The sequence below is a fragment of the Capsicum annuum genome, chromosome 1 (genome assembly GCF_002878395.1).
Source record: "Capsicum annuum cultivar UCD-10X-F1 chromosome 1, UCD10Xv1.1, whole genome shotgun sequence".
NCBI classification, from domain to species: domain Eukaryota; kingdom Viridiplantae; phylum Streptophyta; class Magnoliopsida; order Solanales; family Solanaceae; genus Capsicum; species Capsicum annuum.
This window is the reverse complement of record NC_061111.1, coordinates 12,631,857-12,655,450: the sequence shown is the minus strand read 5'-3', so window position 1 is coordinate 12,655,450 and position 23,594 is coordinate 12,631,857. Positions and strand designations below refer to the sequence as shown.

At 35.5% G+C, this 23,594-nt stretch overlaps 3 protein-coding genes across 4 annotated transcripts; 1 reads left to right on the top strand and 2 right to left on the bottom strand.

The window, feature by feature from the left end:
* The first annotated feature begins 2,206 nt into the window (after positions 1-2,206).
* On the top strand, positions 2,207-5,948 carry LOC107868275 (GTP-binding protein YPTM2). The gene is made up of 8 exons (XM_016714931.2): positions 2,207-2,392; positions 4,046-4,118; positions 4,570-4,617; positions 4,703-4,750; positions 4,978-5,049; positions 5,138-5,293; positions 5,397-5,500; positions 5,591-5,948. The coding sequence occupies exons 1-8, from the start codon at positions 2,379-2,381 to the stop codon at positions 5,685-5,687; spliced, it is 612 nt and encodes a 203-aa protein (XP_016570417.1). The 5' UTR covers positions 2,207-2,378; the 3' UTR covers positions 5,688-5,948.
* Positions 5,949-14,702: 8,754 nt separating this feature from the next.
* LOC107865261 (pentatricopeptide repeat-containing protein At4g16835, mitochondrial) lies at positions 14,703-17,691 on the bottom strand. Its single transcript, XM_047393989.1, has one exon. The coding sequence runs from the start codon at positions 16,852-16,854 to the stop codon at positions 14,860-14,862; it is 1,995 nt and encodes a 664-aa protein (XP_047249945.1). The 5' UTR covers positions 16,855-17,691; the 3' UTR covers positions 14,703-14,859.
* Positions 17,692-17,700: 9 nt separating this feature from the next.
* LOC107868260 (RGG repeats nuclear RNA binding protein A) lies at positions 17,701-22,560 on the bottom strand. Of its 2 annotated transcripts, XM_016714913.2 has the most exons (7): positions 22,128-22,560; positions 19,758-20,082; positions 19,546-19,611; positions 19,314-19,446; positions 18,837-18,995; positions 18,678-18,725; positions 17,701-18,185 (listed from the first exon to the last, which is right to left on the bottom strand). In XM_016714913.2, exons 1-7 carry the CDS (start codon positions 22,321-22,323, stop codon positions 18,000-18,002), a joined length of 1,113 nt encoding a protein of 370 aa, XP_016570399.1. In that variant the 5' UTR covers positions 22,324-22,560; the 3' UTR covers positions 17,701-17,999. The 2 variants fall into 2 exon arrangements, with proteins under 2 accessions (XP_016570399.1, XP_016570405.1); XM_016714919.2 differs by lacking the exon at positions 19,546-19,611.
* Between the last annotated feature and the right edge of the window lie 1,034 nt (positions 22,561-23,594).

Genomic DNA, 23,594 nt, shown 5'->3' with positions numbered 1-23,594 from the left:
ATTTTCTAGCATGTTCTATATTCTTTTTTCCTCTAACAATAAAATCTCAACTCGGAATTTTAAATAATTTTCTAGCATGTTCTATATTCTTTTTTTGGTAAGGTAGATAGATTAAATAAATAAAGTTTAGTACAAACTATATTTGTATACTCGCAAAATATTCATAGGAGCACATTTATTCCTTAAAACATAATTATATTATTATTTTTAAAAGGAAAACATAAAAGAGATACATATATGAGCTCAGATTTAAAGTCAACAACGACGTTTAGTGAAATTAACCATTTAACTTATTTATTATAAGCTAAAATCAAATTGTTTAATTTACAATTTTAAATTACATGTATTAAGAATGACGAACGATCGAATTTCTTAATTAAATAATGAGAATCAATCAAACTATCCTTTGCCCCCTTTTTTTTTCCGAGTAAATTATAATATCTTTTCTTCAATTATTTGAAACTAAAACGTTCTTAAAATTGTTAAAGAAGCCTCAATAAGTACTTCAATTGTCCATTTTGTCTTTCTATAATCTTTCTTCACACACAAAAAGATCCATAAATTGAGTCTCAAAACGTGTCATCTGCAATTTCTTTGATGATTATCAAAATAGTTCTTCGAAAAGTAAACAAAAACCAAACTAATACACAAGCTTAGAATTAATTAACGTGATAATTAAGTTTGTATTTTCTTTTATTCCAAACGTTGCCGTAACTCTATCTGATTTATTTAGACTTCTGGAATAATTAGTTCACAGCATTTGAATATATCTCCCTCACGTTCTCTCCATTTTTAATTTTTTTTTCTCCCATTATATTTAAAATCTTGCTACAATTTTTTTTTTATATAGCTTACATCAATAGTGTAAATGAATTTTTATTATGGATATAGTTCAACCAGTTATATCTAAGTTACTTATAATTTTATATTTCAAGCTTTATATCAATGCTCATCCATACAGCTTAGAAAATCCAACATTTCAACATGAGGGAAAACTTGTCATATTAGAAAATCCAATAATTTCAAATAAATAAACTTGTCTGTTTTATGCTGGAAAAGAAAGCTTTTTTCACACCAAAAAAAGCGAATGAAAAATTTAAGTATGTAATAAGTATTGACTAATCAGACTTAATATAAATATCAAACATCATTTATTGCACCTTGTAATATAAATAAAATCTAAAATAACATTCTGAAGTTTCTGAGTTACATACTTATTAAACAAAGATGTCTCTTAATTTATTTTTGATCATGCTGTAAAATTACAATTGTTATTGTCATTTCTTATCCTTCTAAATATTTAGGTTTTGCACATCCAATATTTTTCGAATTTTTATCTGATTACTTTGGTATGTTAATGGTAGTATGATGAATCAGTGGCCTTTTAAAATCACTTTCATATCATGAGGATCCCACTGGATCTGTAGGTTCCAGAAATCAGATTAAGAGGTTCGAATTTTAAATTCGATAGATATTAATTGATCGTATATATTTTATTATAGTTTTATGATTCAGAATAATATCCTTGTATCTAATTGAATAATTTAATGATTTTCTTTCATAATTGATATTGTTTAGCTCGGAAATCAATATGTAATGAAATTCTATTTGCTTTTCTGATCAATATAGCAAATAATAGAATAGAATTAAGAAATCTTCTATTTAGTGAATAATAATTTTTTTTGTTGACAAAAGAATATCATTTTTATTTCAAGGTGAGGAGTTTGATTTTTCCTATCGACCTATTTGTTTGCAGATTTACCATTTAATTCCTTTTTTTCTTGAAACAATATTGAAATGGGAGCAGGTTTATCCCAAAGTTGAGAACTCCAAAAGTGAAAACTCAAATGTTAAAAAAGATAAAAATAATTACGAGAGTTCAAACGTGATTTGAATTAGTCGGACTTCAATATGAGTATCGAGTACCGACTAAAAAACCAAATTTAAGGAGAAAAAAAAAAAGTGGCCTGAACAACATATAAAATAAAATTAATAAAAATGAATTTCATCATGTTCAAAATTAGTAAAATCAACTCCATAAAATCACATAGTAGTATTTAGCAGTCAACTTAAGGCTACTACAAAATGCCCAATTTAGTAATTGTATTGCCAATCTGTATGACACGTGGCAACCATCCATTTAATTGCCACGTCACGCCAACCACCTCCAATTTTTCTTTAAAATGAATTGAGACTTTTTTTTCTGCCAAAATCATTATTTCATCATTTTTGTCCCTCCAATTTTTTCTCTCTCTTTTTCTCCGGCGACCCGTTTTTACTCCGGTCAGTTATCCGCCGGAAAATCCTAAAATTCTTGGTGTACTCACAGCTTCTTCAATTGTACCTCCGATCCCCCACTTTACATTTATTAACTCATCATGAATCCAGAATAGTAAGTTCTATTTTTTATATCAAATTTAGCTGTTTTTTTTAAAAAAAATTATTTATAATTTTTTCTTTTGTAACCCTTTTTAGATCTGTTTTAATTTTGCCTCGTGAAAAAAAGAAAAAGTCAACAAGTTTCCATTTTTGCCCCTTGTTTTTGTGGTATTCTAGTACATGTTGGGGTGTTTCTTGGTTTGTTTAAGGTTGTTTGGATGTGGGGGTTGAGCTAAATTTCTAGATCGGGAATTATGTTGGTTGATTGATTTTAAGCTATTTGAGTTGACCCTTTTTTTTTCTTGGTTGGAAAGCTTAGGAATTAGTGAAAGATCAATTTTTTGTTCATAAATAAGCATTAGTTGTAGTTATATATATTGATTTAATCTTTTGCGGTTCTATTTTAAAGAGATCAGTTAGCTATGTGGTTAAGTATCAGCTATTGTACAAATTTGGGAACTGAATTGTGAAGTATGGAGGCTGTTAATGTAGATCATTCAATTATTGTCAGTCCTAAATCCTTCTCGTAGCTTAGTCAATGTCGTAGTATGAAAAAGAAAAATCCTAAGGTGTGTATGGTCGGAGCTAAGAAAATTTGTGATGTGTTTTTAGAGAATTTGTATGCCTATTCATGGTTATTTAATGTATATGTAAGTTGTGTTCTCCTTTGTGGTGTGTTGCGGTTTATCTTAAGTAGTCATATGTTGTTTATCTGCTAAAACTTGTACAAAAATTTTAGGGTACAAACTTCTGTTAACAAGGTTTAGACTTGAAGAACGTATGTTATTTTTCTATAGCTCGACTGATATGTATGTTTGTTCTTACTTTAGTGGTAAATCAACCACAACATACCCGGTATAGTCGCACAAGTGGGGCTGGGGAGGGTAGGGTGTACGCGAACTTCATTCCGTAATGCCCTATATCTGGAATTTCATGGAAACCCGCCTAGAATAAGCAGAGAGCTGAGCAAAACCTATAACTCAAAGAAATATGGAAATCGTATTTTTATTCTAAATGTAATGAATGAAATTTAATAAGGGCTTTAACGGGATATTAGGTTACATTACCACTCGTCTAATAGATGAATGCCTTACTTAACTTCTAGTACTTGTGTTAAACTTTGGGTGAAGCTTTACCATTGGTAAAAGTCAGGATATATCCACATTATTGCAGGACTACTGCAGAGGTTCTTTTCCCATGGAACTGGTAGTGTGTATTTTCTGCTATTTGATATATTTAATGTTTTAAATGCTTTATTTGTTGTGTCTGTTGCTTGCGTTTAAGAGTATTAATGCTTCTTGGTGTTGTAACTTTCATGAATATTTTTCTTGATAAGGTAAAGTATAACTTCTCGCGAATATTTATCATGGTCCCCTACTGACTTTGAGTAAACAATTTTATTCAGCAAACATAGAAATGTAACACGAGTCTTCTGCATGTCATAAACAGTACCTGTTTTAGTTTGGGGAATTGGGGTTGGGAGCGGGAGATATTATACTTTTTGGATGCGAACGCAATGGGTCAATGTTAAGGTGCTCTGTATCCTTGACTGAATAACTGCAAAATTGTGCCCGTGTCAATATGGTGCTACATCAATCTAATGAACTTGTTTTTCAGGACGTTTTTGAACTTATGTTGCTCAACTGACATTACATTCTTACTGCAGCGACTATCTTTTCAAGCTTTTGCTTATTGGAGATTCTGGTGTTGGAAAATCTTGTCTGCTCTTGAGATTTGCCGTAAGTTATTGTTGAATTGTCTGACCACTCTTCTTTTCATACATGTGAAGATATTTTTTCCCCTTTTGTGCCGTCTTGTATTAGTTTCTTGCTTGTGGAACTTGTTTCCCCGGATATGCAAAGTATTTCTCCTTGGCATTGTGATTTTTTTTAAAATTAGCCCTTTTGCTGCTGGTAATCACCAAAATGCACTCTCCCACCCTCAAATAAAAAATATACATGCGCAGACAGATGCCTATGTCTTTGTGTATGTCTAATTTTCTATCTGCTTTTGGGTGTTAGGAGTTCAACTTATGTAGGGTGAACTGCTGAAGCAATGCTTCTGTTTCATTAAGCATGATTTGCTGACTTGAATGTCAAATACAACTACCCCATTATTACATTGTAAAGTTTGACAATCTTTGTGGAAGCAAATAGGCTTTTCTCATTGTTGGTTCTTTTCTCTTTTCAGGATGATTCATATCTTGAGAGTTACATCAGCACCATCGGTGTGGACTTTGTAAGAGAACCTTCCTGTTCTTTGTAATGTCTCTTATAGTAATAGTTAAGCAGGATATTAGTAACAATTTTCTTTTTTCTTCTAGAAAATCCGCACAGTTGAACAGGACGGGAAAACCATTAAACTTCAAATTGTAAGTATCGAATTCTTCCTCCACCATTCATGAGAAGTTCGCATGCATTATGGTCTTTTATTTTGATAATAATGGCAAACGAAAAACAATGAGCCATTCCCTATAGTCTGCTATGCTTGCTTACTATGTATATTAACCTTAAATTGTGATCCATTCTCCTCTTGATTTTGTTCCTTTAAAAGGCTAATGTCTTTTCTGATGCATTTTCTCCTCCCTGATATATGCAGTGGGATACTGCTGGTCAAGAGCGTTTTAGGACAATTACCAGCAGTTACTATCGTGGTGCTCACGGCATAATCGTAAGTTGTGTTTCCTCAGATATTGTTTTCTGACATTGTAGTATCTCATTTGTCACGAGGTCTTACTCTGATGGCATCTTTGTCACAGGTGGTTTATGATGTAACCGATCAAGAGAGTTTCAATAATGTCAAGCAATGGTTGAGTGAAATAGATCGATATGCAAGTGATAACGTGAACAAACTTCTGGTTGGAAACAAGTGCGATTTGACAGCACAGAAGGTAGTTTCGACAGAGACAGCTCAGGTAATCAGTCTGCCCCCGTCATTGGTTACCTGAATAGTTTGTCCAAGGATGCCTCCATCTTGTTGAGCTGTATTTCCCAAATTGATGGCCAACCTTTTTGTAGGCTTTTGCTGATGAGATTGGCATCCCTTTTATGGAAACTAGTGCGAAAAATGCCACCAACGTTGAGCAGGCTTTCATGGCTATGGCTGCTTCAATCAAGAACAGGTTTGGAAATTTTCAGTTGGAAGTTGCTTTCGTCATAGTTACAGTTTGCTTTTTTCTTGAACGGAAACTTAATATCCTATGCATTTGTAGAATGGCAAGCCAACCGGCATCAAACAATGCGCGACCTCCAACTGTGCAGATCCGCGGACAACCTGTCAACCAAAAGAGCGGCTGCTGCTCATCTTGAAAATACGACGACGCTCTGTCGACTCGATGATGATTCTAATGTGGCATGTAAAATTAGTCTCTCTTAATGGCTCGATAGGACACGACTATTCACCGTCGTTACTTCCTTTCAGACACTTCTTCAAAACACTCAATTCTTTTCAATGTATTTGGATAAACAATTTGTAAGAAATCTAGAAATATTGGTGACCACTAGTATTTGCGTTCTATTCTTTGGACCTTCATCAAAATGGTTTAATATGCAACTGTTCAAGTTTAGCTATTGGTGTGTGTTTCTGTGCTTATGCTTTTCCACGTGGTTGGTTGATTTTTTTTGCTTTATCTGTATGTTTTGATAATGGTAAGTTGATTATCAACATCGACCAAACTGATACATAGATTTCAACTTCTTCTCTAGTCATACCAGTTTAGCCATAGCTACTAATCACCATGTTGAAAGAAAGTTTTTCTTGTTAAGTCCTTGCAACGACATTAAATCACAGACGAATAATTCAAAAAAGCAAGAGACATGTTGAGAAATGATTCAAAAAGATTCTTGATCAAGTCTTCAGGAAGTTAGTGAGTTGTTTGTTAGTTTTCTATATTCCAGAAAGTTGGATAGTACTGCAGATTATTAGCTAGTCAATAAATTAGTGGGTTAGTGGACCTAAAGTTTAGAATTTTTAGTTTATTGTGAGCCTATTTATAGGCATGTCTCTTTACTTTCATATACAATCAGAAATAAAGAAATCATTGCAGTATTTTCTTCTCTTTGATCTGTTTATGTCCAGCTGTTCATTTAGCTTCTTTTTTTCCTTTTCAACAAATCTGGTATCAGAGCCTAGTTTCTTTTTGAAATGACAGTGAATTGTGAGGTTTCACAACCACTCATGCCAATTTTTACTGGTGGAAAGTATGAGTTTTTGAGTATCAAAATGAAAACTCCTTTCAAATCACAGGGGGTTTGGGAGCTGGTAGAAGCAGGCTTTGTGGATCAAGCAGGCTCTGACGAAGAGGCAGACAAATTGAAAGGGATCAAAAAGAACGACGCCAAAGCGTTGTTCCTGATTCAACAAGTAGTCCATGACATAATTTTTATAAGAATTGCAGCAGCAACTACATCTTCGGAGGCATGGAAGATTTTGAAGAAGGAATTTGCCAAGGTGATTACGGTAAAATTGCAGACTTATCGTCGTGACTTTGAAACTCTTTAATGAAAAGTAATGAATCTGTTCAAACTTATTTATCTAGAGTTTTTTCTCTTGTTAATCAACTGAAGTCTTATGATGAAAATATATCTGAGGAAACTGTTGTAGCAAAAGTTTTAAGGAGTCTTACTCCAAAGTTTGAACATGTTGTTGCTGCGATAGAGGAATCTCATAACTTATCTGATTATACTTTTGATGAACTAATGAGTTCTTCGCAAGGTCATGAAGAGAGGATCCTAAGGTCACATGAGAAAAATAAAGAGAAGGCATTTCAGGTGAAGGGGTGATACAAGCACAAGGAGCATTAAAAGCACAAAGTATGGTCTAAGGGTCAAATCTTTGGAATTAGCAAGCAATTGAAGACTTTTCAGAGTATTTTGAAGCCTTGGTCAAGAGAAGGAAGGAAGGGAACTTATACACTCAAGAGGCACCCCAAGTGAAGGGTATTGAAGTCATTATGAACTCTAAAACAACACTCAAGAGGCGCCCCAAATTTCCTCCCTCATTAAGGGCATTTTTGTCCATTAAATATAATAGTATAAATCGACCATTTTACTTCTCTTTTCATTAGACTTTGATGAATTGAAATTGAGTATTACTCATATTTTTTAGCTTCAGTCTTGTAGTTGTAGCTCTTAGAATCTGAAACTAAGGTCCAAGAACATTTGAAGTTAGGGTTTCACGTGTTTTGGATGATTTGTCAAGAAAGGTGTGCTTGAGGAAGTGTGAGTCCTTTGGGTCACCTAAGAGGAAGGTTTGAACTTTCATTTGTAAGGTGTGTTTGAAGATTTGATTCACCTTCTAGTGCTAATCATATAGTGAAAGTAAGGGTCTTTCTATCTATCCTTTAATTTCAAGCATTCTTCTTCTTCATCTCCATTCTATGTGTTGTTTTCTCTTTATTTGATTGCTGGAATTTGCATCTAAGTGACCAATTTCGTGTATAGCCTACCTTTGGGCTATCATTTGGTATCAAAGCCTTGGTTAGGGTTGTCCCAACATCCCTAAATCTTGATTTTAGTGTTCTTATTAAGAAAATCCCACAAAAAGAGTCAAAAAATCCGAAAATCTCAAAAAAAAATTGTGTTGTCTTGTTGTTTGTTGTAGATCCGAAATTTCCAAGTTGGATCTACAAGTTTTTATTGTGTTTTGATAGTTTCTAGTGTTAGATTCTTGTTCTCTAACACTAAAAATGTCTAGATCTACTTTTATAGTGAAGTTTGGTTGAATTTGAGCTTGATCCACCATTGTTGTGCTTTATTTGAAGCTTTTGAGGTGGGATCTTGTTTTTAGTCATCTTGTTTGTGGCATTTTGTGGCTGATTTTATGTTGGTTGTGTTTTTCTTGGCCTAAGGAACCTAGATCTAAAAGAAAATTCAGATTTGAAGTTCATTTGCTTGTTGGTCAAACTTGGTCAACACTTGAATATTCATCTTGTTCATCTATGATCTTCATATCTTAGTGAAGAAGAATATTCAAAGTGTTTGTTTGATCCAAAAGAAGGGAAGAAAGAGAGTATGCTTGTTGTTAGTCCAAGAATATTCCCTAGTATATTCCTAATCCATCCAAAAGAAAGGACGGACCAAAGGACAAATCAAGTACACTTGTAATTAATTGGGGGGGGATCATTTCGTTTTAATTTCATTTAGAGTCTTGAAAGGGCTCCAAATTGTTTACTTACCCCCTCAAATCTGAAAATTCTTCTTCCCAAAGTTGATACTTGGCCGAAACATGGGATTGGGAAATGAAAAAATTTGAAAAAGAGTCAACCAACCACGTAGTGCCATATCATCACTTGTGATCAACCAAATTCATTTCTAAAATTAGATTTTTCTTAGTTTCTCTTTTTTGATTCTAGTTCCTTGTGTGTTAAACTCTATTACTAATTAGCAAACTAGTAACTACCTACTAGGTTGAGAATTAGTCTTGGGTCCGTTTGATTCGTATCTTCGATTTTTTGTGTGCTTTTTTCATTTTTAAGTCGTAGTGTTTTTTTGGTTCAAGTCCGTGCATCACTTTATTTAAGTCGTTTCAAACAAAGATCGATTCTGATCAAAAGCTTCTTACCTCTCAAGTATTGTCGATTCTCCAACACTTGTGAAGCCAAGTGTGAGGTGAGGTTGAGTGTGAGTAAAGTGAGGCTTTTGAACTAACTTGTTTGCTCGTTTTGTAGATTGTGTTGCTTGCTGTTTTTTTTGTTCTTTTAGGTACATTTCCCATGGAATCCAAAGGTACTACTTCCCAACCTTTGGGAAATGATGCTATTGGAGCCTTGATGGCTCGGTTTGAGGCCTTTTCCCGAGAAATAAAGAATGATAATGATGCCTTGAAAAGTAATGTGGATTCTATGAGGGGTGAAATAGTTTCCTTGACAAGTGGTGTGATTAGATTGAAAGCGAGGGTTGATAGATTATATCCACCAAAGCCTCCACAAAATGTAAACCACCAAGTCCCAAATCCACTTTACCAAAGACCTCACACTCCACAAAATTCCATGCCACAAATCCAAATACATCACCAAGGTAATCTAATGCCTCCTCCCCAAATCCACTAAACCAAAATCACCCCATACAACTAAGAAAAGAGATGGAGATAGAATCGAAGGGTGATGAGGTCGGTTTTAAAGATGGAGAAGCTTGATGTTGAGATTCAAGAAGAGTGTGAAGAAAAGAAGGAAAAGAAAAGGGAAGTCGCGGGTAGTGAGGTTGAAAAGGAAAAAAATTGCTTGATTGTGGGTTTTGTCTACAAAGAACCTTTGTCACTACCTAACTCAAAAGCTAGCATTTTGCCTAGCTTTGATTCTTCTTATGTGCAGGTACTAGAAGAAATGATAATCAAGAAGGATCCAAAGGGAGCTCCACATGAAAGCATGAGAAATGAACTAGAGGCTCAGTTGACCAAGAGCGCCAAAAAAGTGGGCTGCCCAAGCCTTACCCAAGGAGACTTTGCTACCCTCAACACTTCTTTGAACTTCAAATATTGTGATTTAATGTCTAATAAAGTGGTTTTGGGTTTGCAAGTGCATAGTTCTTTCCTTAGTAACTCTTTTGTTATGAATAATGACCAACTTTCTCTTAAAACTAGTTCACTACTTGAGCATGAGAATGGTATGTTTGAGAATTTCCTAGTTAGTGATGATGCTTGTATTGATGATCTTGGTATTGAACATGGACGTTTGAACTTGTGCAATGAAACCCATGATATTAGTCTTGTTTATAGTGGTCTTGTGTTTGTCAAAGTTGTGCATAATGTCTTGAATGATTGTGAACTTGATAACCTAGTGAAAGGAATGGGCCATCTAGACTTAAACCTTTATCATTTTCTCCCATTTGACCCCGGCATACTCTTGAGATGTGAAGGTTATAGTTGTTGGTTGTCCTCATTTATTCTTGATATTGAGGCTATTCATGTCTTTGGTATCCTTTATGCTAAGCTTTTTATGTTAAAAACCAAGGATATGTGTATGTATGTTAAGTGTGAGCAACCATGGGTTGATGATATAAGTGTGGTACTAATGCTAACACTCCTACTAAGGGGATTTTGTGTTTTGTTTTTGCTCACTTTTTGGTTTTGCAAGATCTGAATTTGAGGACAAATTCCTTCAAGATGGAGAGGATGATACAAGCACAAGGAGCATCAAAAGCACAAAGTATGGTCTAAGGGTCAAGTCTTTGGAATTAGCAAGCAATTGAAAACTTTTCAGAGTATTTTGAAGCCTTGGTCAAGAGAAGGAAGGAAGAGAACTTATACACTCAAGAGGCACCCCAAGTGAAGGGCATTGAAGTCATTATGAACTCCAAAACAACACTTAAGAGGTGCCCCAAATTTCCTCCCTCATTAAGGGAATTTTTGTCCATTAAATGTAATAGTATAAATCGACCATTTTACTTCTCTTTTCATTAGACTTTGATGAATTGAAATTGAGTATTACTCATATTTTTTAGCTTCAGTCTTGTAGTTGTAGCTCTTAGAATCTGAAACTAAGGTCCAAGAACATTTGAAGTTAAGGTTTCATGTGTTTTGGATGATTTGACAAGAAAGGTGTGCTTGAGGAAGTGTGAGTCCTTTGGGTCACCTAAGAGGAAGGTTTGAACTTTCATTTTTGAGGTGTGTTTGAATATTTGACACATCTTCTAGTGCTAATCATATAGTGAAAGTAAGGGTCTTTCTATCTATCCTTTAATTTCAAGCATTCTTCTTCTTCATCTCCATTCTATGTGTTGTTTTCTCTTTATTTGATTGCTGGAATTTGCATCTAAGTGACCAATTTCGTGTATAGCCTACTTTTGGGCTATCATTTGGTATCAAAGCCTTGGTTAGGATTGTCCCAACATCCCTAAATCTTGATTTTAGTGTTCTTATTAAGAAAATCCCACAAAAAGAGTCAAAAAATTCGAAAATCTCAAAAAAAAATTGTGTTGTCTTGTTGTTTGTTGTAGATCCGAAATTTTTAAGTTAGATCTACAAATTTTTATTGTGTTTTGATAGTTTCTAGTGTTAGATTCTTGTTCTTTAACACTAAAAGTGTCTAGATCTACTTTTATAGTGAAGTTTGGTTGAATTTGAGCTTGATCCACCATTGTTGTGTTTTGTTTGAAGCTTTTGAGGTGGGATCTCGTTTTTAGTCATCTTGTTTGTGGCATTTTGTGGCTGATTTTATGTTGGTTATGTTTTTTTTGGCCTAAGGAACCTAGATCTAAAAGAAAATTCAGATTTGGAGTTCATTTGCTTGGTCAAACTTGGTCAACACTTGAATATTCATCTTGTTCATCTATGATCTTCATATCTTAGTGAAGAAGAATATTCAAAGTGTTTGCTTGATCCAAAAGAAGGGAAGAAAGAAAGTGTGCTTGTTGTTAGTCCAAGAATACTCCCTAGTATATTACTAATCCATCCAAAATAAAGGGGGAACCAAAGGACAAATCAAGTACACTTGTAATTAATTGGGGGGATCATTTCGTTTTAATTTCATTTAGAGTCTTGAAAGGGCTCCAAATTGTTTACTTACCCCCTCAAATCTGAAAATTCTTCTTCCCAAAGTTGATACTTGGCCGAAACATGGGATTGGGAAATGAAAAAATTTGAAAAAGAGACAATCAACCACGTGTGCCACATCATCACTTGTGATCAACCAAATTCATCTCTAAAATTAGCTATTTCTTAGTTTCTATTTTTTGATTCTAGTTCCTTGTGTGTTAAACTCTATCACTAATTAGCAAACTAGTAACTACCTACTAGGTTGAGAATTAGTCTTGGGTCCGTTTGTTTCGTTTCTTTGATTTTTTGTGTGCTTTTTTCATTTTTAAGTCGTAGTATTTTGTTGGTTCAAGTCCGTGCATCACTTTATTTGAGTCGTTTCAAACAAAGGTCGATTCTGATCCAAAGCTTCTCATCTCTCAAAGTACAATCACAAGATCGACGTAAGCTTGATGAAAAATGTGAAAAATGTATCTTTGTTGGATATAGTACACAATCCAAGGCTTATAAGCTATATAATCCAGTGAGTGGCAAAATTACGGTCAATAGAAATGTTGTGTTTAATGAAGATTCAAGATGAAACTTTAATTCTGAAAATGAAAGTTCAAATATTCAATTATTGCCTTCTGACAATATTGTTGATCAAGAGTATGTAGCAGATCCTGGTTTGGCAAATCCATCGACTACCTCATCAGTTGCACCACCAACTTCTCCAATATTAGAAGAACCTTCAGCTGAGCCAACTCCATTAAGAAGATCAACAAGGGATAGAAAACCAAATCCCAGATATGCTGACAGTACATCTTGTACTTTTTTTTGCTTTACTTGTTTCAGATCCTATTTTCTTTAAAGATGCCGAAGGAGAGGATAAATGGTGCAAAGCTATGGAGGAAGAGCTGTTAGCTATTCAAAAGAATCAGACTTGGGACTTGGTAAATTTGCCTGAAGGAAAGAAGGCTATTGAGCTTAAATGGGTGTTTAGAACCAAATATCATGCAAATGGCAGTATTCAAAAACACAAGGCAAGGCTTGTTGCAAAGGGTTATTCTCAACAGCAAGGTATTGACTTCGACGAAACTTTTCTCCTGTTGCCCGCTTTGAAACTGTGAGAATCTTTTTAGCCTTGGCTGCGAAATTAAATTGGCCATTGTACCAATTTGATGTTAAATCCGCCTTTTTAAATGGTGATTTGGAAGAGAAAGTTTATGTCTCACAACCTGAAGGTTTTGTAGTAAATGGTAAAGAAGATAAGGTTTACAGGTTAAAAAAGGCACTTTATGGCTTGAAGCAAGCGCCGCGGGCATGGTACTTCAAAATTAATTCTTATTTCCAGGAGAGTGACTTTGAAAGGAGTAATAATAAGCCTACTCTTTATATAAAAAGAGGAGGTAAAAATGATTTTCTGGTTGTATGCCTTTATGTAGACGATATGATATATATGGGTTCAAGTGAGTCTATTGTCATTGAATTTAAAGACTGCATGATGAAGAATTTTGATATGTTCGATTTGGGAATGTTGCATTACTTTCTTGGTCTTGAGGTGAAACAGGAAGTTGATGGCATATTTCTTTCACAAAGAAAGTATGCAACGGATCTTTTGAAAAGGTTCAATATGGTAAATTGTAATGTTGTTGCTACTCCGATGAATATCAATGAGAAGTTGTGTCGTAATGATGGTTCTGAAATGGCAAATGCAACTTATTTTAGAAGTCTGGCTAGTGGTTTGAACTACTTCTCTCATACAAGACCAGACATTGCTTTCTCTGTCGGTGTCGTATCCAGATTTATGCACAATCCAAGCAAGCTTCACCTTGGAGCTGCAAAGAGAATACTTAGATATATCGTTGGGACATCAGATCATGGAATTTGGTATTCTAAGGTAACAAGTTTCACATTAACTGGATTTACTGATCGTGACTATGCAGGCAACATTGATGACAGAAAGAGCACCTCTGGTTTCTTGTTTAATCTTGGATCTAGAGCAATTTCATGGAGTTCAAAGAAGCAGGAAATGGTGGTCTTGTCAACTTCAGAGGCTGAGTATATTGCAGCAACTTCTGCAGCTTGTCAAGCAGTTTGGTTAAGGAGACTTGTTGCAGATTTTAATCAGAAATCAGCTGGTGCGACTGAGATTTTTTGTGACAATAGATCTGCCATTGCGATGACGAAGAAGCCAGCTTTCCACAGTAGAACAAAGCACATAGATGTTCACTATCACTATATTCGAAATCTTGTTTCTAATGGAGAAATTACTTTGAAGTCTTGTGATACAAATGAGCAAGCAGCAGACATCTTTACCAAATCACTTCCGCAAGCAAAGCACGAGTTCTTTAAAGGTCAACTTGGAGTTTGCAGTTTTGAATCAAGGGGGAGTGTTGAGAAATGATTCAAAAAGATTCTTGACTTGTGCTGCAGATTATTAGCTAGTCAATAAATTAGTGGGTTAGTAGACCTAAAGTTTAGAATTTTTAATTTATTGTGAACCTATTTATAGGCATGTCTCTTTACTTTCATATGCAATCAGAAATAAAGAAATCACTGCAGTATTTTCTTCTCTTTGCTCTGTTTCTGTCCAGCTATTCATTTAGCTTCTTTTCATTGTTTAAAAATATACATGAAGTATCAAAGCACAACTCTGCCTTCTGAACTACCACCAGTTATTAGTTCAGATATGAACACTTGATAGTTGAGAAGATTTGGTTATAAACACTTCCAAATATAAAACTCGCAAAAAATGGATATTTGAAGTGTATTTTTGACCATTCACCAGATAAAGATGCTTAATCGTAACATATATATACTTGGAAGTAAATACCTTTGACTCGAAAAAAAAACATATATATACTTGGAACTTCTACAAAACTATATGTCAGAATAACATCTGAAGAGAAATGCTAAAAACTACAGAACATCTTCCTTTAAAAAAACACAAAAAACACTCTTTTCGTCTTAAATCGAATAAAGAATGGAACTTTTTCCTATAAAAATGTTCTCCCTCTTAAAATAGTTTTACCAGTAATCACCACACGAACAAGCTCCATTTTTGAAATGGTGAAACCTAGTTGTATCTCTAACAATGATTTCCCTATTTTCTATTGCTGATATAACTTTAGTGGCTTGGTGGCAATCTCCACAAACTCTTAGGTTCTTGAAAATCCTAATTGGCATTCCTGGTGGTAACTTCATTAAACCAAAGGCAATTGCCAGTTTCTCACTGTGCCACAGAAGTAGCTGCTCTTTCTGTTCCTCCCCAACATCGTGTAATGAAGAGCTGAGATCAGGCACATAACCTGCTAACTTCATTTTCCTCTCAAGATCTTTGAGTTTCATACGTATGCTTTCGATATCTGGATGAAGTCTATCACCTGATCTGAACTCATGAACCACTCTCCCAACCTCCATCCAACTATATCCTGGTGTTTTGATAACTTTGTTCTCTTTCATTGATTTTCGAACTTTAGAAACACCTTCCCATTGGTTCTTGGCTGCATACACATTAGCAAGTTGAACATAGCCTGCTGCATTTGTAGGTTCAAGGGCAAGTAAGTTTTTGGCAGCAAACTCTGCCACTTCTAAGTTTCTGTGGATCCTACAAGCACCCAAAAGTGAACCAAATAGTGCTATATGGGGTTTGAATTGCATTTTTCTTATCAAATCCACAGCTTCGTTTAGCTTGCCAGCTCGTCCAAGGAGGTCAACCATACACGTGTAATGGTCTGGTTTTGGCTTAACACCATAAGCACTTTGCATTTGCTCAAAATATTGAATACCAAGATTGACCAAACCTGCATGGTTACAGGCTGATAAAACTCCAACAAACGTTATCCAATCTGGTTTTATCCGTTTACTCTTCATCTCGTCGAACAAGCTAAGGGCCTTCTTACTTTCCCCATGTTGAGCATACCCTGAAATCATTGCGTTCCAAGTGACAACATCCTTTGTCGGCATCTCAAGAAACAACTTCCACGCATCCTCCAAAACTCCACATTTGCTATACATGCTAATCAATGAAGTCCCCACCGTCATATCCAAGTACAGAGGGGACTTGACAACATGCTGATGAACTTGCTTACCCAATTTCAATGAAGATAAATTACTACAACCTAGTAAGAGACTACTCAACGTTGAGTCGTTCACCTTTATACCCGATCCCATCATTTCCTTTACCAACTTCATACCGTCCTCTGCCCTCCCATTCTCAATGTAACCCGAAATCATGGTGTTCCACGTTACCATACTCTTCCCCGTCATCTCCTGAAACATCTTTTCCGCCATTTCAATGTTTCCAGATCTCATATACCCCGTCACAATCGCTGTCCTAGCAATCACACCTTTCACTGGAGCTTCCCTAAACAACTCCAACGCCAATTCCAACTCTCCACACTCAACATACCCAGCTACCATAGCATTCCAAGTAACCTCATTCCTCACCGGCATTACCCGAAACAACTCCTCCGCTTCACACATCATCCCATTTCGACAGAACCCCGAAATCATAGTATTCCAAGAAGCAACATCCTTAACCGTCATTCGATCAAAGAAACTCTTCGCAGCCCCAATATCACCATTCCTCCAATAACAAGCTAACATAGTATTGTATGACACAACATTTGGTTCAGGAATTTTATCAAACAGTTGGCGTGCTTCTTTAGCATATCCATTTTTTCTTGAAAACCCAGCCAAAATTGAATTCCACGTGATCACATTCTTCACCTGCACGCTCTCGAACACTCTAACAGCAGAATCTAAATCCCAACATCGAATAAAACTGGTAATTTTCTTGTTCAATAATACAACATTGTCAATTTCAAGCTGATCATTTCTTGAAAAGTTTACGTTACTGGAGGGTACCAATTGGCACTTCCGCGCTGAAGGCGATGCTTGTGGGTTCGAAATGCCATCTGGGGTTCGAGAAAAGGAGGTGTAAAAGAGAAAAATATGGTGATTATACGACAAGAAAGTAAAGGAGGAAATTTTGTTTCTAAAGTGAAGTTGATAGTACATTTGTCTTGTTTGGTATTGTGTTGGACCTATGTGTATCAACTTCTAAATTTTATTTAATTTCATGTATTGATGCAAATATTTTTTACTCCAACTAAATTAGTTACAATGTAGAACACTTGTATCAAATGGATTGATTATAGTATTTATGGTAGTATTGTTCTGTTACTGTCTATTGTTTTGTGACTGGCGATTGTTTCTTGAGCTTCTATTACTTTTGTTTTGTGCCGAGAGTCTATCGAAAACATACACTCAATATAAAGAATTGCACAGACTCCCTCCCCAAACTCTATTTTGTGAGAATTCAATTCCAAATTATATACCAGAACGGAGCTAGGGGAACGTAAGGAATTCTCCCAGATTCTGTTTAATAAAATTATTTTTGACATATATATAGGGCTGAGCTAGCACTCGTGCTTGCGGGTTCGGCAAAACACAACACAATAGCTTTGATGTAAACCCTATATTTGCGTCCAAAATCATCTTAATATGCATAAAAATGATGAATCTAGGTTTCAACAACATAACCAATATAATCGTGGAGGGAAGAGAGGTTGTTTTGCGAAAACTCTCAGCACGCAAAGACTATGGAGGATTTTATGCATGTCAACAAAAACCAGCAAGCCTTGCCACCAAATTGTTTGTACATCCCATGTAGGCGGCTATGGCTACAAGTTTGCTATTACGTTCTATGCAGCAATCAGCATTAACTTCCATGTGGGAGACCTGAGACAGAATACAGCCTCATGGTTTGCGAGCAATTACACCGTGAGCATACAAAGGCTGGAGCAATTTTCCGAAAACACACCCATTTAAATTCTCCAGGCTTTTTAAGTGAATTAGAACATCTCAAAGGAACAAAATTGTTTTCAATAAAAAACAAAACTGATCCCACAACTAAATCAAAAATGGATCTAAAAAGCCTAATTATGAAGGGAAAGGGTATTCATGCATGTCGAAAGTCAAGAAAGACAAAAGGGTGTAAAACCCCCATAAGACATCTAAATTTACACTCTTAAAACAAGAACAATAAAGTTCAGATGATCTAATACATGAAATCCCCCAAAAGAGTTTGGAGATAGTGATGACAGGCCATCGTCGAGCACAAAAATGTTGAAAGAGCTCAGATGGCAGGTCCTGCAGCAGCCTTACTTGCCACCCAAGGATGGGAACTGGCCTACATCCTCAATCTTAGGGGCTGGAGCACTGTAGTTGCTACCGCCATTACCTCCAAAGCCACCTCTTCCACGGCCACCACGGCCGCCCCTACCACGACCACCGCGATAGTAACTTTCCCCATCAGCAGGCTTCAGGAACTCAGTTATGCTTTGGGTCTGCAAATCAATGAAATATAAGCTCAGTACAGCAACAGAAATTATATTTTCTTCACTACAGCAGCAATCTTGCACTTTCATTTACTCCACTTTTGCTGCAAATTACTATATTTAGATTAAAAAACGGAAACAAAAAGTTCACATGTATCGATGTAGAGCTACACAATATACATTTAAAACAGCTTCAACTCGTCAGGAAACTACATATTCCAGCACAAAATAAGTGCACAAGAAGCTACACAAAATAAAGAGATTGTCTGACCAAAAAATGCTAAAGCTTAGTACAAGCTTTGGATATCAAATCACTTGTTTCTAGCAGTGATCCTCACAGAAATTGTTAGGATGGCACTTGCAAATAAAAGGACAACACATATAGAAGGAACCAGGATCAAGCAATAACGGTACGGACTCTCCGTGACAAAACAAGATTCATGTAGGAATGTGGCCAGAATTCTATATCACTAGATTTAAATTCACAGTAAAAAAACATACCTTCTTGGCCTTTTCAACTGCCTCTTTCCGCTTATCCTTCTCGGAGACCTGACGGATCAACAATTGGCAAGCTAGATCAGTAGACTGACAGACAGCATTATTGAGATACTGATAAAAGACATCAAAGCAACAACAAAATAGCATCTGCCAAATGCTCACCAATTTGACGAAAACTTCATCATCATTCTTCTTGTTTGATAGGAGTTGCATCGATTCAAATTCCTTGTCCAAATTAACCTTTCTTTCTTCAGGCTTCAGAGCCAGCAAAGCCTTCCTCTTCTCCTCTCTTACTTTCTCATACTCCTCGAGGGTCATTTCCTACAAAGCAAGTCAAAATCAATATTGAACAGTACATTAGCTCAATTCTAGCTATTTACCAGATTATCTGCAGCTACTGTTACAGTACCAAGTCATTCTTCGTAAAATGGGCTTACATCTAGTTAAAATCATAGTCAAAACTATGGACCCGGTTGAAATAAGATCTCCAGTCTGAAAGATGGAACCAAAACCACCCCAACCCCAAAATAGCAAGATAGTGAAGTATGACGAAATGTCAATACGCCATGATGAAAGATTAGGTCACTTTAAAAGGCCAAAAATATGAAACTCATCTAGAAACAGAAAAGTAATAGTTACTTTCTCCTCCGGCTCCTTCTCTTCAGTCTCAGCAGCAGGAGTATCCTTATTGGCATCTCCAGCATCTTCCTGTCCAGCTTGTTTCTCAGAATCAACTATCTTCTCTCCTTCATTAACAGGCTCCTCTGTCTCCCTGACAATTGAAACAGAGAAAACCATTAAATAAGAAACAATAACTGGCGAGGAAAAAGGAAAGCAAGATAAGGAGACCAAATGAGATGACAATGCTCACGGTGCAATCTCATCTGTGGGCGTTCCCCAGTTCCCTCGACCAGCTCCCTCCCGTTTGAAGTCATTCCTATGCAAAACATTATAGATGCATATCATGCATTTGTGAAACCAAGTGTTGCCAATTTAACAACATAAATAAAATTTGAATCCTCCACAACCAAAAGAAGGACATGGAATTTGGTCACACAAAGTACTTCCAGCAAAACAACTTACCCATATCCCGTTCCACTTCGTCGTTCAAATACTCTGCGAGGGCGATCACCATCTGCGCCTTCATCATTACTAAAGCCGCCTCGGCGTCCCCCACGGAACCCTCCACGAGGGCCACCATATCCACCACCTCTCCTCTCAAACGGCCTTCCAGACTCCCCATCTTCTGGAGCTCTATACCCTCCAGAAAAACCATTGTTGCTGCTAAAAGTATTGTCACCGTCAGCAAAATCCTGGTTAAATCCACGTCCCCGTCCGCGACCACGGCCTCCTCCACGTGGACCCCCACGGCCGCCTCCTCGTTGGCCTTCATACCTGGACTCCTTCACTGCTTGTAAAACATAGCACATATAAGCAACGGGAGTACTATACACCCTCCGTTTCTATTTAATAAATAAATATGAAGGATTTAACTTGCGAAACAAAGATGTGAATACAACTTCATATTATTAGTGATGATAGAAAATTTTGACATAATGGAGCAAAAGCTAGTGATGGCATAGGATCATTTTCAACCTACTTTATCCATACAATAAAGACTGCAACTTCTCAACACAAAACTACAACATCATTAATTCCACCAATTACAAATATAACCAAGAAAAGTACTCAGTCAATTCACTTTTACTTGTCTAGTGCTCCAAAAACAGATCTCCACTTTTCCTTTATCACATTTAATATAACAAGAAAAGAAATTTATTTTTTCATATTTACCCTCAACATTAATTACTTATTCAACAAATCATTTCGCAAAACCTAAAATCATACACCAACTAATACGAAGTGTAAACTACTCATATTAATCGTTGTTTCTCAAGGGTTGTGCAAATTTCTAAGTGGACAAGTAAAAGTGAAGGGAGGGATTATAAGACTACTCAAATCAATCAAAAATAACAATACTCAAATGTTGGTCAGAATCTATACAGTTGGACTCGCAAGAAAGGAAATATGACAAGTAACATACAGTTTGACTCTCGGAGGAAGTACCACAAAGCAGCTAATAAACGAACAAAAACAAAGATAAACAAAACGAAACAAGCCAAAATACTGTGAAACATTATCAATTTGCTCAAAAACGACAAGAGACTCGGGCAATTCATCTCACTAGCTACGTTATCCAAACAATAAAGACTAAACCTTTACAACACAAAACTACAACATCGGTACAAATTCGCCCAACCGCATTATACAAAACCACTCAAAACCCATTAAAAAACACAGTACTCAAAAGGATATAACCAAAATTACCAACTTCAGAAGGAGACAAAGGCCGTGTCGGAAACGTTGCAAAACATTATCAATTTGCTCAAAAACAACAACAGACTCAAACAATCACCTAATTAAATACTTTATCCAAAACAATAAAGACTACAACATCATAACTAATTCCACCAACCCCATTAAACAAAACTACTCAAAATTAACTAAAAATACAAAACACTCAAAGGGGTGCAATCAAGAAAGGGTATAACAGAAAAAACCAACTTCAGAAGAAGGTAAAGGCTTCGCGCAAAACATTACAAAAAATTATCAATTTGCTCAAAAACAACAACAGACTCAAACAATTCACTCACAAACTAATTTATCCAAACAATAAAAACTAAACCTTTACAACACAAAACTACAACAACAGCATAAAATCCACCAACCCCATCAAGGAAAACCACCCAAAGTCAATTAAAAGAAACACACAACATTCAAAAGGGTATAACCAAAATTACCAGCTTCAGACTCGAACAATGCATCTCACTAACTACTTTATCCAAACAATAAAACTACACCTTTATAACACAAAACTACAATCAGCATAAATTCCACCAACCCCATTAAAAAAAACTACTCAAAATCAATAAAGGCCACACAACACTCAAAAGGGTGTCACAAAAAATTACCAGCTTCGGAAGAATGCGAAGGCTTCGTGAGAAACATTGCAAAACATTATCGATTTGCTCAAAAAAACAACAGACTCAAACAATTCATCTCACTAATTACTTTATCCAAACAATAAAAACTACACCTTTACAACATAAAACTACAACACCAGCATAAAATACACCAACCCCATTAAGCAAAACCAATCAAAATCAATTAAAAAAAAACACTCAAAAGGGTATAACCAAAATTACCAGCTTCATCCAACCCCAGTAAGCAAACCCACTCAAAGTCAATAAAAAAAACACAACACTCAAAAAGGGTATAACCAAAATTGTCAGCTTCATCTCCTAACTACTTTATCCAAACAATAAAGACTACACCTTTATAACACATAACTACAACACCAGCATAAAATACACCAACCCCATTAAGCAAAACCACTCAAAATCAATTTAAAAAGCCACACAACACACTCAAAAGGGTTTCACAAAAAATTACCAGCTTCAGAAGGAGGAAGCGGCTTAGTAGGCAACTTAGCAACAGCCTTAGCAGGTTGAGCTTGACCCTTAACTGGACCACTTTTCTTAGCAGCAGGAGCAACAGCAGCAGCCTGTTTCTTCTGCTGTACAGCAATAAACAAACTTGGGTCCTCAGCATCACCATCAAGAAGGTCAAATGGATTCACTGTCGCCATTCTTGAAATCTCAAATTACAAAAATACAACAAGATTCAACCTTTTTTGATTCTTGAAATTTAAAAAAAAAAAAAAAATCTAAAATTTGAAATCCATGAAAATGGGTATTGGAAAGTCGAAAGCTTTATGTGAAAAATGCGGCAGAAAAAAATTGAGTGAAGTGAAAGAAGCTAATGTTGAAAACCCTAGACAAGGGAGAATCCTTTATGAAGGAAGGTTAAATGTATAAAATAATATAATATAGTACAATGAGAAGTGGGCTTTGTTTGTGTTTATTGGGCTTTTTCTTTTTTTGGGTTTAATTTGGAAAATCATTTACTATTAAAGGTAAGATATGTTTGGGCTTTTATTGAATTGTTGGTTATATACTTTGCTTATGACTTGCGCTTTGAAACTTTCCATTTTATCATTGATTTCTTAAAGTATTCTTTTGGAGGGACAAAAATCTGGTTTATTATGTAACTGGTAACTGTCTAGGTGACAAAAGAAATTTAATAAAAATGGCAGTGTTTAAGGAAAAAAAAAAAAAAAGAAGGACCGCCTTGAAAAAAAGAAAGGAAATCACTCGATAAAGGCGATTTGGTTCATGCTTCAAACGATCAGGTTGATTCTCTATACAATTATCTAATTTTCTTTTATATATAGAAACGCATAAGAGCGAAGGTGGTTAGGTTGAATTTGTAAAGGATACTAAAGAATAAAAAATGTCCGCAGAAGCCCACGGGATATGTGAAGTATCGATATCATATAAATAGTGTATAACTGTGTATAGATGATGTATAACTATGTAACAAAAATGTACAACTCTATATATATAGTAATATTAGCTAATCGTAGTTAGTTAGAAGAATAGTCAGTAGCAATTGTTATTTGTGTTAGCAAGTTGTCACTGCCAGTTCTATTGTTATATCTAAAATTTACATATATATACACAAGGTAAAGTTACCTTATTACATTAAATCTCAATTTGGTAAAAGTATTTACACAAATCCCAAATTAATTACATAAATCCCTTATTTGATACTTTCTCTCTCTTAAACATTATACATCTAAAACACAGTTTTTTATTCCGTATTTTGCTCCCACTTGCTTCCATTACCCATTCGTATTTTCCTCCATATTTGAAACCCATCTTTCACGATAAAATTCAAGTAACGTCTACTTAGAGGTTACCAATTTGTAAGTTATCAAGCTTTAATTGATTTTACTGATTTACTTCATTAATTTTTTAAATTTTTTTTCAACTTTACCAATTCAGGAGTTTTCCCGAT

What these genes read in the sequence shown, in the direction of transcription:
- LOC107868275 (XM_016714931.2), top strand. An exon ending in AAACCATTAAACTTCAAATT is followed by an intron (nt 4,751 to 4,977) that starts GTAAGTATCGAA and finishes TGATATATGCAG; the next exon opens with TGGGATACTGCTGGTCAAGA. An exon ending in TTTCGACAGAGACAGCTCAG is followed by an intron (nt 5,294 to 5,396) that starts GTAATCAGTCTG and finishes ACCTTTTTGTAG; the next exon opens with GCTTTTGCTGATGAGATTGG.
- LOC107865261 (XM_047393989.1), bottom strand. Translation starts at nt 16,854, where the DNA reads ATGTACTATCAACTTCACTTTAGAAACAAAATTTCCTCCTTTACTTTC.
- LOC107868260 (XM_016714913.2), bottom strand. Translation starts at nt 22,323, where the DNA reads ATGGCGACAGTGAATCCATTTGACCTTCTTGATGGTGATGCTGAGGAC. An exon ending in GCTTCCTCCTTCTGAAGCTG is followed by an intron (nt 20,083 to 22,127) that starts GTAATTTTTTGT and finishes TTTTACAAGCAG; the next exon opens with TGAAGGAGTCCAGGTATGAA. An exon ending in CGAAGTGGAACGGGATATGG is followed by an intron (nt 19,612 to 19,757) that starts GTAAGTTGTTTT and finishes TGTTTTGCATAG; the next exon opens with GAATGACTTCAAACGGGAGG.